The sequence below is a fragment of the Phoenix dactylifera genome, chromosome 4 (assembly GCF_051530095.1).
Source record: "Phoenix dactylifera cultivar Ajwa chromosome 4, Ajwa_hap1_PhDact_Kaust_v1.1, whole genome shotgun sequence".
NCBI lineage: Eukaryota > Viridiplantae > Streptophyta > Magnoliopsida > Arecales > Arecaceae > Phoenix > Phoenix dactylifera.
Genome location: NC_143193.1, coordinates 50,005,340 through 50,018,985, shown reverse-complemented (window position 1 = coordinate 50,018,985; position 13,646 = coordinate 50,005,340). Strand labels below are relative to the sequence as shown.

Here is a 13,646-nt window from a genome sequence, read left to right as displayed (position 1 = left end):
CTCCACCAGACTTTACATCTGCTTCGCAAGTGCATAATAACATCATCATTTAACTTGCACAAAAGTAATCAATGTACATATGATGATATATTGAAGTTTATTTTATTTCATGATGATCCGTTATTGCTTTCACCCTCCTTTTCCAAGTTATATTTTAAAACCTATATTTCTCTCCTTCATACTCCAGCATATGCTTCACAAGTGTATAATATCATCAACATTTAAATTACACAAATTAACCCATGCATATATAATGATATATTGACATTTATTTTATTTCATGATATATACCTGGATTTAGTTTTGAACTTTTCCTCAGGCTAGTACATCAAATATTTTTCTAATCATCTTTTTTATACCTCCTTAGCAAGCAAACATTTCTTCACTTCACCGTGCCAATTTGTCAAAATGCTAACACAGCTTATATTTCAGAATTAGTCATGCAATTATTCTTATTAAACAATCATTATCCTATCATACTTAATTATTAATATATTGTAACACAATCAGCAAAACATCTCCAAATACATGATTGGTTTTGTTTTTAGCCATCTTAACCCATCTTAAAAACTTTGGTCATTTTAGCATTCCTCCAATACCACATTGACATGAAAAGTTGAATCCACTCTTTATTAATTAATTTTTATTTTTAGTTGACTATAAATGAGAGAGAATTTAAAATTTTTATTTGTTCATTTTTTGGAATGAACATGGTTTTATTTAATGCATGCAAAGATGGAAGTTGCAATGAAATGCTTGTAGTATTATTGTTAAACCATAAATTGATGAGTGGAAATTTTTTTTGCAAAAAGTCCTAGATCGCAATATCATATATTTTGGTGAGTTCTATCATGATGAGTCTCCACTTTAGACTTGCTTTCTATATGTATGTTTTCTATTTTATGTTGATTGTCTAAAAAATTATGAAGAGAAAAAAATAAAAAAAATCCAGTTGAATATAGAAAAATCTGCTTCTTTATTGTTGTGTTTTCTTACCATCTAAATAGCTAGAAAACTCAGTTCTTCCTATAATTTGAGTTCTCCAAAGTCTTTCCCCAGCAGCCAAATATGCCTTAAATACATACAACAAGGGGCTATTATGCTATGGCAATAGCTTTTAAATTTTAAAGGATGTTATGAATGCGAAGAGACAAGTCATGTATGGCTCATCTCTAAATTTACTTGAATGATTTCCAAATTATTCCCCCAAAAAATTAACATTATATCCTTTTTTCATAAAACAAATAATATATAAAATTATTATATCTCTATGTCCAATGATAGCCAGTTATAGCAAAGAGTATGTGCATCCCAAAGATCTATTTTACTACACAGTTTAGTATTACAAATGGGATTTAATATGCTATATATAGAGATATATCTTTTTTGCTAGAAGGGCCGTAGGTAATAAGCTATAAAATCAGAGTTTGGGTTGTATCTTTTAAAGAATGATCCTTTTTTTTTATCCGTAATATGCATCGTTGGATCACACAATAGATGCTATGAATCTATGCATGTAGATGAAATAGAGAGTTTGTAGTGCTTTGAGAGCTGTGCTCTAAAAAATCAATCATTCTTTCATACAATCGTGTGAAAGATATAATCCGAACCCTTCGACCAGATTCTATTTGAGATCACGTTATTCACCTACAAAATGGTTGCAATTAGCTCCATGTTACTTTTTAAGGAAAAAAAATTACTTGCCACCCCACTGTTCACATCTCTACACACAAGTAGCTCCTTGTTACTCAAGAAAGGTTAAAAAAAACGATAAATTACTTTTTCATCCAAGACCCCACTGTAACAGGAAGTCCTGGTTAACCCAAAAAAAAATTTCCGGTCCACCGCTTCATAGATCTTTAATTTAAACAGCGCCCCAGCTTTATTGACGACTTCTGGGTTGGAGTAGCGGAGAGGTTCGAGATCGAGAGAGAGAGATCTGAGAACAAGGGATGGTCAATCCCAGGGCCGCCTCCTCTTTTTCTTCTCCTTCTCCACTTCTCCGATTTCGAATCCACACCTCTTCCTCGATCTCTCGCTGCGTTGCGCTCCTCCTCGCCTTCTCCGCTGTCCTCTTTTTCTTCTCCCACAGACAAATCGCTGAGGTCGACCGCAATCCCCTCTCCTTAGAGGAGTCTTTCTCGGTACTCTTTCCGTCTCCCTAAATCTCTCGGTAAAAAGGGGAAATTTTTTCTTTCCGCGAGTGTTTATGACTGTTGGAAAGAAGAATTCGAGTTAAAAATAGTTTTTTTTTTTTTTCCATTCATCGCCGAATTTCTGGTGAAAATTTGATGGCATGCCAGACCGTACTTATATTTCCTAATTTTGTTTTGATATGCGTATTATGATTCGGTGGGTGTGACTGCCCATGCGGGTTCTGTGGAGGTTTCATTTGTTTAGTGCTTAATCTGAATGGTGCGTTCATCAGTAGTGGAAGTTGGATTGGGTTTGTTGAAAATCAAGGTTCCAAGTTTATATTTCCTCGCTGTGGACTGGTGCTGAGTAGAATGAATTTACGTGAATTAATGCGAATCGACGCATAGCTGTATGTTCATGTTGGAAATCATTATCATGTTACTCATCGGATTATTGTCTGATGATCTATGAGCTGATATTTTTAAACTGGCAGTGACATAATGACATAGCTCTCCAATTGAAGTTTTCTATTCTTTTACTTACTATTTTTTCTAAAGCTTTCCCTCCCTCATCATTTGGAGAGTTAAATGCATTCCTTGAAACTACTGTTGCATGCAATCTTAACATTCAATTTTGCCGTGACATTTCCAGTTCTTATCTTTTTATCTCTTTTTATCTTGTGATAGTTTCTACTGCTTTTGTCACTTGCTTCCTAGATTTTGTCAAATAATGATTTTCATAGCAGATGGTACAAGTTTTAATTATACTTCGTTCGATGGTATATTGCTATCTATACTTCATTATGACATGTCTTAGTTTTTTTTTCTTCCTACAGAGTTTGGCCATTGTATCTGAATTGTGGTTATTGAATGGTGTTCATTTCTATCTACAGGTGTCAGAAGAGCAGCTATGGGGTTCTTCTTTTGGTCATGGCTATTATCCTTGTGTGAAGCCCACCTCTAGATATGCAGGTCTTGTTCTTTTGGCCTTTTCTATTATGTTGTTTTGGATGTATAATCATGCTCTGAATTGTGCACTGCCTTTTCATGCCCTTGCAAGAGTTAGGTTGACAGATTGTGATATCCTTTCTCTTCCGAGTGATAACCGATAAGATGCAAACGAAATTAATTTTGTTTTCATGCAAGGAAATTAAAGTAGGGGAGATGACTAGCGCCATACTTGTTTATTGACTTCTCAATACCCAAATCCTAACATGTTTGTCTTTCTGAATAATTAATTATCTGTTTAAGGTGTCAAATATGTTTGATCTTGCTCTAACACACTACTCTTAAATCATCAGCTTCCGAGAACTGGGATCGCTACTTAACTGTTAGAAGTAATGGAGGACTAAACCAAATGCGCACTGGTGTAAGTTGATATTATTATGTGTTTATTCTCCTTATGGGTGATATCTTCCTTTTTCACCTTTACCACTGACACATGCATGCTTCATCCACACTTCAAAGCCAGTGAACTTCTTAGAAGTTCTCTTGTTAATTTATCGAATAATCTTTTAATGATGACTTTGAAATTGAATGTACAAAGCCAGTCTGACATTGAAACAGTTTGGATGATCAAACATTAAAAACTAAAAAAACATTCATGCGGAAATATATACACATGCTATTTGCAGCTTATCATGAGGGAAAGGTTGCGAAATAAATTTACTCCAAGCTAAAATCTCACATTTTCTCAATGTTAGTAATGCAGTGACCTGATGTGCTCAGAATGTTGATGAAGATGACTGCCATTTAAAGAGAGAGGAGGGAAAAAAGAAAGAAAACCTGAGAGCACCTTATATTGCTCAATTATTCATTGGTTCTATCATAAACTAACTTTTTTGCTGACCTGAAAAATATAGCTTATGGATTCTTGGAAATAGTGTATTATAGAATATGAAGTATGTGGTCAGATTTTATATATTGATGGATTTTATTGCTTGTGAACTTTCAGTTCTATTGGTTTTCAAAATTGAGCTAATCATCCAATGATTATGATTTACAAAAGAAGCATGATTAACATGAACTTTGAATACTTTTTATTCTTCTTAATGATATCACACTTAAAATTTTTAGTTTTTCCAGAAGAATTTCGATATTAAACTGTTTTACAGAAATAGTTTGAATCAATTTGTAGTGTGGCAGCTGCCTTCTCTTTGATGTGGGTTTTCTATATGACCCATGATGCAACCATATAAGTGCTACTAGCTGTCTCTTTATAAAATGGTGCTACAAATTTTGGGTTCCTCCAGAGATACTTGTATAAAGCTGTTTTAGAAAGTAGTTTTTATCAATTGGTGATGTTGAATGCTGGTCTTCTAAATGGGACATGATACAACTTTATTAGTGCTACTGGCTCTCTTTCTTTATGAGAAATAGATCTAGGGATTTCATGTACAAAATTTTTGCTTTATGAGATTAATGGTTTTGGTTAGGTTTTTTCTCTTTACGCATTTGGAATTTTTTCTTTTATTGCTTTTATTCAGACAGTCGTGATCATTCTTCTCTTCCCTTATTAGTGGTAGTGAGCTGTAGTTCTTGGTTATTGCATCTGAATATTTTATCTTTCATTTGGCAAAAAAGAGGAAAGAAAAACTGCTTGATGCCCAAACATCATGTTGAAAACTTGTGCATTATCATCTCATAATTGATATTGATGTGCCATTTTAAATATTAACTGTTCTTCCTAAGTAAGTTAATTCTTGTATAGCTTGTTGAGCCTGATAACTGTTTTTCTGCTTGCAGATATCTGACATGGTAGCTGTGGCTCGTTTAATGAATGCAACACTAGTAATTCCTTGGTTAGACAAGAAATCCTTTTGGCAAGACTCCAGGTTTGCAGTCATATGAAGTTTGGATCTGATATCGGAAAATTACATATTTGCTGATCACTTGTATCTTTACATTGTGGATCTTTGTATAGCACTTTTTCAGACATTTTCGATGAGCTTCATTTTATCAAATCTCTACAAGGAGATGTAAGAATTGTGAAAGAGCTACCCAAGGAGTTGGAGTCAGCTCCAAGGGCCCGCAAGCACTTCACTTCCTGGTCTGGTGTGAGTTATTATGAGGAGATGGCACGACTATGGAAGGATTATCAGGTAGCTATATGATTTATACTTTGTTCAAGTACATATTTGATGAGTTGTTGATCTGGGTTCCCTGGGAGGTTGATAGTGAACTTACCAAATAATGATAAGTTGATATTTTACAGTTTTACCATGTGGAATGAAAATGATTTCCATCTCACTGTAAATTTCATTATTACTTGAAATTTTTAGCGGAGCTGTTAAGCAGTAGCTACAGATAATTAACTAGAACTGGATACTTGTACTTGTTTTTTGCCTTCAAAAGCACAATTAGCAAACACCAAGTATTGAATTTGATTTTCTGCTTTTGGTTCAGTACCAGCTGCTTGCTGAGGGCTTTAAACCAATGAAGTTATATCTATCCTATCTACTATTATATACCTTCAGGGAACCACAAACAAGCCTTTCAGACTTATTCTCCTGAGCTGATGAAACCAAGAGGAGAAGGATCAAAAAACCTTGGCTAAATGCTAATTCATGCATAGGGAACTGAGTGGGGGCTGTTTGCATAAGATGTCAAAACCAAGGGGACAAAAATTCCTTGGCTCATGTTGCTGGCTCCGTTATCCTTTGCTGTCTTACAGGCTCGGTTTAATCAGGCTTTTGGGCACTTCATGTCTTCCAGTCTTGCTTTTGGCCCCTTGTTTTTTAAAATGACTTTCACAGTTCCCATGCTGCGGAGAAGCAGTTCAGCAAATTCAGTGGGAGAGGAAGACTCTTTTTCCTTCATAGAAGTAAAGTCACCCACATTTTTATTTATGAGCGGGGTTAGGGTGCGCATCCCAGTGGCCTGGAAACCCAATACAGGAACAATTAGCGTACGAACAAGGATGAAATGCAGGAAAGCTGGCTGGTGCTAGAGGTCGCTGCTCAGCCTCCTCGAGAAGTGGAACCTGTATCTTATTCAAGTCAACCATGGTCATTGAGAGTGGTCAGTGCACTGCTGGATTTTTTTGGGGTCTGTTTAATGGAATATGTTATCTAAGAGAAAAAAGTTACAGACTCACATGCTACTAAGGTAGTAATTGAGGGCAAGTAAATAGTTGATCAAATTATGCATATGGTAAAAAGGTTCATCTAAAAATCTGAGGATGGAAAAACACTTGCAACTTCCACAAAATGCTTCATTTTGTGACTCCACCGACCTTTTGGGTGATTCTTTACATGTTATTTCTGTTTTGTCTATTTTTTCTCTCATTGATCCAGTTTTCCTCACCCTAGATTGCCCACCATTTGACATCCTAAGATCCCAACAACGATCTCTCTCAGCTCAAAGGACCTTATGCAATCTGCATAGTAAGTGTCTATTGGATCCGTTCCTATTGCTTGGAGGTGCAAAAATTCCCTTGATCTTATTCTACGTCTAATTGCAATCTCATAGTGAATGAATAGGTTCTGAACCATTTTACTATCCTTCGCCCAAATGTCTCATCTATCATCTTTACTCTCTTTCCATTGTTATGACATGCAAGAATTTCTCCTGGGACCACAAGCCACATAGAGACCTGGAATATCCAAGAAATTTTCATGTTGGAGAACAGTGGTTGGACCTTATAACATGTCCCACCATCAATCAAGAGGTATTTGATGACTTAAGCAAGAAGCTTGCATTTGCCTCAGCCTTTTAATTCTGGCATCTCTTAATTTGCTTGTCAAAAGAAAGGCATAGCATTGAATATGATTTAGCATGTACTCCATGCTTGTGGTTTCCTCATTTCATAGATGCCTCCTGATAGTGGTTTAGCATACCGCCTTTACCCATTTTCTCAAAACATCTCTGTGTTTAGGTCATTCTACTAAAAGCAATTAAGAAAAGGATTTGAGAAATGTTCTTCTTACACTTTTCAGTTTTCTTTTGCTAGGTATTTTCATTTCTCATTCTTATTTGACATAAGGTTTGGGTCCTCACGCTTACCGCTTGTAACTGCTCAATAAAGGAATCATATTCATCTTGCTTGTACAACATTTTTCTGGTGATAACTTTATTAAAATGTAGCTGGGTGTTGTGACCCTTTCAATATCTTTTTTTTTTCTTGTTGTTAAAAGGTACATATTTTAAAAGAATATTCCTGTCTAGATCTAGCTGTATGGGATACATGATTACATTATAACAAAGCAAGGAGAATCATTATGATGTGTTTCGTTGACATAGAGAAAGAAGCCTGTCATCTCATCCCTGGACCCCTCTGTATTAGGGTTAAGCTTATACCTATGTGTCTACATGCATCACCAACATTCATGCTTTAGTAGCAGTGCTCTTGATTATGAGTTGTAGTACCAACTTATAAATCCTGTCTCTCGCTACCTTTTTTTTTTTTTTTTGAAAAATGTGATCACCATCTCATTGCTGTTCCAAGTACATATTTTCAGTGATATTTAACTTTTTGTCAGATATTTCTTTGAGAACTTTCACTTAACTAGTGGTAAACATGATATTACCAAAACAATTGTTTACATCAATCTTAGGGCAATGGTGCTTCATGGGGGAGCGAGTTCCTTGATAATGCTAAAATCTGGTATCATGCTAAAAAAAATTTCATACTGACCAAAGCTTCGCACCAGCTCTGATTAGACTGGAAAGCATTTCCAAGGACATGCTGATCCAACTATGGTGCACCTTACACTTTGGATGTACCTTTTGCTTCTGCTGCTGCTTATGACCTGGTCATGCTTGTGTACAATGTACACTTTGTACCTATAAATGAGTGTTGCGTATAATTCAACTTGGTGAGATTTGGCTTCAGATTGTTAGATACCTGAAAGTTATAATTGCCATCATTCCTCGCAGGTAATTCATGTTCCCAAGTCAGATTCAAGGCTAGCTAACAATGGCCTTCCTATTGATATTCAAAAGTTGCGGTGCCGTGCACTATATCATGCACTTCATTTTGCAGTTTCAATTGAGAGCCTTGGAAAGGTCTGAGCTACCACCTTATCACTTTGGTCTAATAGTTGAGAAACATATTGTTCTGATATAGTGCATTTAAGATATATCCTGGGGCATCTTGTAAATTAGGTTCTGAGCATACATCACGCTGACACTACAGAAGCTAGTGGAGCGGTTGCAGTCCCATGGCCGATATATTGCTCTTCATCTGCGTTATGAGAAGGATATGCTGTCATTCACTGGTTGTACTTATGGCCTGAGTGACTTGGAAGCTGAAGAGCTGAGAATTATGAGGTATGAACTGTTACCATAGATTTTTTTTTTTCATCGTAAATGCAATTAATTACTTGTTGTCAATTTTGTTGTAGGGAGAATACAAACCACTGGAAATTGAAGAAGATAAACTCAACAGAACAGAGAATCGGGGGCTATTGCCCTGTAACTCCCAAGGAGGTGGGGATATTTCTGCAAGCTTTGGGATATCCTCCATCCACCTGGATTTACATTGCTGCCGGTGAAATCTATGGTGGTGATACTTACCTCGCAGATTTGAGATCTCGCTTCCCAAACTTGGTCTTCAAGGTTCTCTCAATGAACCTGTAACTTGTGTGATTTGCCTTCTGTAGATAAGCACATCAGGTCAGTCTACTAACATAAAGCTTTTCTTTTTGCAGGAGACACTGGCGACAACAGAAGAGTTGCAGAATTTTGCTAGTCATGCTTCACAGACTGCAGCTCTAGACTACATTATATCAGTTGAAAGTGATGTGTTTGTACCCTCATATACAGGCAACATGGCGAGAGCCGTTGAAGGGCATCGCAGATTTCTAGGGCACCGCAAGACAATCAGCCCAGACAGGTAATTGTTTAGCATAGTCAATTTACATAGTCTAGAACATCCTTGCTCCGATATTCAGATGCTCCAATGTTGGTCTCTTGGTTAGCATGTTAGCTGCTGCATCATGACTTATATGGTTGAGCCTTGAATTTGGGAACTTGATTAAGAATCTGCTAGCATTCTGCCGAGTTTCTGCTCTCCAACCTCATAGAAATAGTGTTTTTGTTCAAGTTGCACAATGATATCATCATGATACCAGAACTTGTTGGAGGCCACTTTTCTATTATCATAGACATTTTGTCAGTTTTTCTTTCTTGTAATATAGCTGAGGGATCACCATGGGTATTCATTCACAAGACATATTAATTGCCATAGTATTTACTTGCAAAATTCACTTACCTTTATGATGTTCGAACTTGTTGATGTCTTTTAAACATTTTTACAAGATCCTCTGCCTTAAGTGATGCATATGTAGTAGTATAGCTATCAATAAACTAGGATATTCAAGAGCTGAATTAATTGCCATATTAGTAAGTGACACAATGTTCTACCTCAGTTTCTGGCCTCTTAAGTCTTAACGTCATATGAGATGATCCTCATACTTGAAGGAGGAATAATGATCTTGAATGATGCACATGGAGATGTTCTATATTTCTTTTCCACATACTTGTCAAAAGCCAGCCATGGTTCTCATGATCCAGCTTTTATAAACAACTAATCTGGGTCTTAGAAAAGGAAGTTTGGATGATTGTTTTGCGGTGTCCTCATAAATGGTTTTTAAGATAAGCCTGCAGAACATAAAAAAGGCATAACTTATATATGAAATATCTTTTTTTTGCCTTTTATCCTTGTTATTTTCTCACGGTTAGTTGTATTATTGCTAATCTTGCTACAACTAAATAGTGTTTTGTTGTTTAATCCTATAATATTAATATTTGTCTTCATCACACCTTAAATTTTGGCTTGAATTGTCCTCCAGAACTTTAAATTGCTTCTGGATCGGGGTTTGTTTTATATAGGCTCTTGGTAGATCATTCTATTTGGGGGGTTCAAATTGGTGGCTAAGAAGACTTCAACAGAGCAGTTGTAGTGGATGAGTTCACAAAATTAAGGGGATAATGTTGATCGCTCTGATGTGACGACTGGTTTTCAGTCCTAGCCTGTGATCACTTGGGAATTGTTGGCAGTATTATAGTTGATGAATCTTTTGTTTTTTCTGAAGTAAAAAGATATCCTGTTAATTCAATTTAATCCTATTATCAGTTTCTCTATCAAAATTTCTTAAATTTCTTTTCCACTCCCACCTGTTTGTAGGAGAGGATTGGTGGAACTTTTTGATAAGATAGAAAGAGGAGAGCTGAAGGAAGGTCGAAAATTATCATCACTTGTTACTGAAATGCACAAATTCAGGTATTTCTGTTTATGTGGCACCATTCATCTTCCTACAAATTGTATTTAGTTTATGAGAGGACCGCTCATGCACGATCATAATTCATAGTTAGATAAGAAGGAATTTTTTTTCTGTTTAATTAATTTACAGACAAGGGGCTCCAAGGAAAAGGTATGGTTCTCTGTCCGGAAGTAAAGGCCGAGCTCGGCTTAGGACTGAAGAATCCTTCTATGAGAACCCATTTCCTGAATGCATCTGCCTCTCTGGAAAGAATTCGCATGTGTATAGGTATGTTCTACACTCATTCCATATTTGTATGCCTAAAGCGAGGAATAATCATCAGATATTACAGGCAACAGTAAAAAGCGAAGGTCTTACACTAAGGATCTGTTTGGTTGCTGAGGAAATGAAAGAAAAGTAAGTCCATGGAAGAAAACAAATATGAGAAAATTTAGAATTATCTTATGTTTGGTTGAACTGAGAAAATTGTGAAAAAGTTGAAAGAGAAGCCAGAAAATGGTTAAGTTGTTTCAAATGATTTGGTTATTATTTTCTCTTAGAGTCACTATTTTTTCGTGGAGAAAAAAATTTAGGCTCGTTGGAGAGAATTTTGGCTTGAAAAAATTCGCTTTGTTTCTCTCCCCCTTTTTTTTTTTTGGGGGGGGGGGGGGGGGGGGTGGGGGTGAGAGAGGGTGGAGAGACCAAACAATGGAAAAGAAGATCCCTGCCTAACCAACTTTCATTTCTTTCACTTTGTCAGCAGCCAGAGAGAGCCTAATTATCTAATCATTGGAGTTACTTTTCCTAGTTTTTTATAGTTGATTGTTTTGGGATGTGTCATTGCATTAGTAGGAGATCCTAAACATTGTAGATAATGCAACCTGAATTGATCTTATTGGCGTTTAAATTTTGGCTATTGAGATAGGTAATTAATATGATATGTAAGTTTTCAATTTTACTAGGATAGTGTAAGGAACAGTATGAGAAAGTGAAACTCAAACCAGACAGGGATTAATAGGGATTTTTGTGATTGCTTTTCATTTGGCTCTTTGGCTTCTGTCCTCTGGAGTGAGATGCAGCTTCCTGTAAAAAAAAAAATGCCATTTTCTCCCTTTGTCTAGACTCTTTCCATGCCTATGGGAATTTTGAAAGGATTAATCCTTGGTTTTATGATTCTAAACCATAACCGATGGTCTCTTTTCCCATTCATCTTGCCTAAATTTTGCATTGGCAAAGAATTTGGACCGATTTCTAGATGAGATGCAAAACTGATGGTCATAGAATCAGCTAATCCTTCCACAAAGCCTTCTCAGTAAGCTCTACAAATTACCTCACGTTTGATGGAAAAAGACTTGGATGATGATGATGTTAAAACTCTCCTTATACTCTCCTTGGCAATGACATTTGCAAGACTGAGTCTGAAAGGCTGTTAGCTGATCTTCTTGCATTTGTATCTTAAACATAATGTGCCAAATAAAAAGGACAAGAACTCGAAGCTTTCAAGCTTCAAATTCCTACCAATTTGCCATTTCTGTTAATAGTGCCATCACCGGCATACATTGAAGAATACCATCTTCACCATAATGCTGGCAATTTTATACTATGCATTGCCTATGACTGTCAAATTCTTCAGGATTGTCCATGTGATTGCTCTATGCCACATATGCCATAGCAGACAGATCCATGTTTACATGCAAAAGTGACATTGAACACTCGTTTGATAACCATATAATTGTGGCTTTGGTTTATCCCTCCTTTTAGTTCTGTTCCCTAATCAGTTAATGACCTGATATGTCTTCTTTCACTCATCTTATGCATTTGCTGATTTTCAGGTAACTCTTGGGGTTGGTGTAAAGATCGGTGGTGCAGTTTCTATATTCTGGGGTTCCAAGATAAAGTTCCGTCTCCCTTCTATTTCCATTCTAGAGCTCCAAGATGGCTTATACATGATTTTTTTTTCTGGAGGGCAAAATGCCCATGCTGTATTATTTTTGTTTTCATTAATGTTTAGCCAGGTTCATTTTTTCAGCATAGCTTATTTCTACAGATCAATTTTGGAGTTTTTTCAGGATTATTTGTATGTTTATTCTTGTTATGAACTTAAGACATTTTGTGCTGGATCTGTTTCTCGTAAGTGTTGAAAATGGCTGTGAAGAAGTGCAGGAACAATCCTGCCTAACTGAGATCAACCTGAACTTGGGATTGCAAATCCAATAAACTGGTATCGAATTGAGGATACAGCAAATCTTTGGTAATCAGATCCATTTTCTGCATTGCTCCCAAGATCAGTGCTTGGTTCCCTTTCTGAGTGTTGTTATCCAAAATTATATGATACATTTCCAAGCGGACTAATCACTTCCATTATTCTTCTTTTTTTTTTTTTATTGGTTGTACCCAAAGTCTGCCCATACCGACGTACCGGTGGGTGTCGGTACCGAACCGGTACCATTAGTTTAAAAAAAAATTGGAACCGGTATGGGCCAGTACAGATTGGTACCAGTTTTTTAACACCGAATCGGATCGGTCAGAGCCAGTATCGATTTGATACGGGCTGAACCAGCTGATGCAGGATGGTTCAGCATGCTATGGTTGTACCTAATGATTACTAGTATCATGTAATAGAGTCTCATAATGTTGTGATAGTGCTGCATAATATTCATTAATTATTAAGAAAACCTGTACATGATATTTCTTGATAATTACATAGGTGACTAAACAAAGTACAGGAAACATCAGGGTATGGTTAGCTGGAAAATGAGGGGAGGATTTTATTGTGAGAAGTAAGGGCTCGTTTGGTACTCCTTTTTTTTTTTTTTGGCTTTTCCCCCTCAACCCAAGAAAAGAAACAAACTCAACAGAACAATATGTTTTGTTTTTGAAATTGTTTGTAAAATCTTTAGCAGCAAAGATCTATTGATTTCAAAACGAGTTAAAATGGAATCATGGAATAGCAATCTGCAAATGCTGTCTTCAACATTAATCTCCACGCGGTATTTCACTAATCTATAGAGGGACAAACACATAGATTTTCCAAATGCTTGGATGGGGTAAACTAGAAGAATGCACCATTAGGGTTTCCAAATTTGAAGGAATTTTGGATTTTGCATTTCAGTCCTCGATTTTAGCTTTCCTTTTTCCAAAGATTTCCTACAACTAAATAGACCTTTAAAAGCAAATAAATTACATAAAACAATGGCCAATCGTACAAGTACAAAACATTTAGTTGTACTGATATTTGGAAGCTGAAAGACTAATAAACTGCTTCACCCAGAAATCTGACCAAAATAGGATCCAGAGCATGCAACTC

At 36.2% G+C, this 13,646-nt stretch overlaps 1 protein-coding gene across 3 annotated transcripts; it reads left to right on the top strand.

Annotated features, from left to right (window-relative positions):
• Positions 1–1,873: 1,873 nt before the first annotated feature.
• On the top strand, positions 1,874–12,461 carry LOC103704856 (O-fucosyltransferase family protein). 3 transcript variants are annotated; one of them, XR_603689.6, is made up of 13 exons: positions 1,874–2,144; positions 3,029–3,107; positions 3,437–3,504; positions 4,881–4,969; positions 5,059–5,236; positions 8,013–8,141; positions 8,272–8,405; positions 8,480–8,693; positions 8,786–8,970; positions 10,264–10,359; positions 10,490–10,627; positions 10,692–10,756; positions 12,172–12,461. XR_603689.6 is itself a non-coding variant. In XM_008788331.6 (12 exons), the coding sequence occupies exons 1-12, from the start codon at positions 1,953–1,955 to the stop codon at positions 12,173–12,175; spliced, it is 1,506 nt and encodes a 501-aa protein (XP_008786553.3). In that variant the 5' UTR covers positions 1,874–1,952; the 3' UTR covers positions 12,176–12,461. The 3 variants fall into 3 exon arrangements, 2 of the variants coding, with proteins under 2 accessions (XP_008786553.3, XP_089786382.1); XM_008788331.6 differs by lacking the exon at positions 10,692–10,756; XM_089930256.1 differs by lacking the exon at positions 12,172–12,461 and having other exon boundaries at positions 10,692–10,835.
• Positions 12,462–13,646: the final 1,185 nt, after the last annotated feature.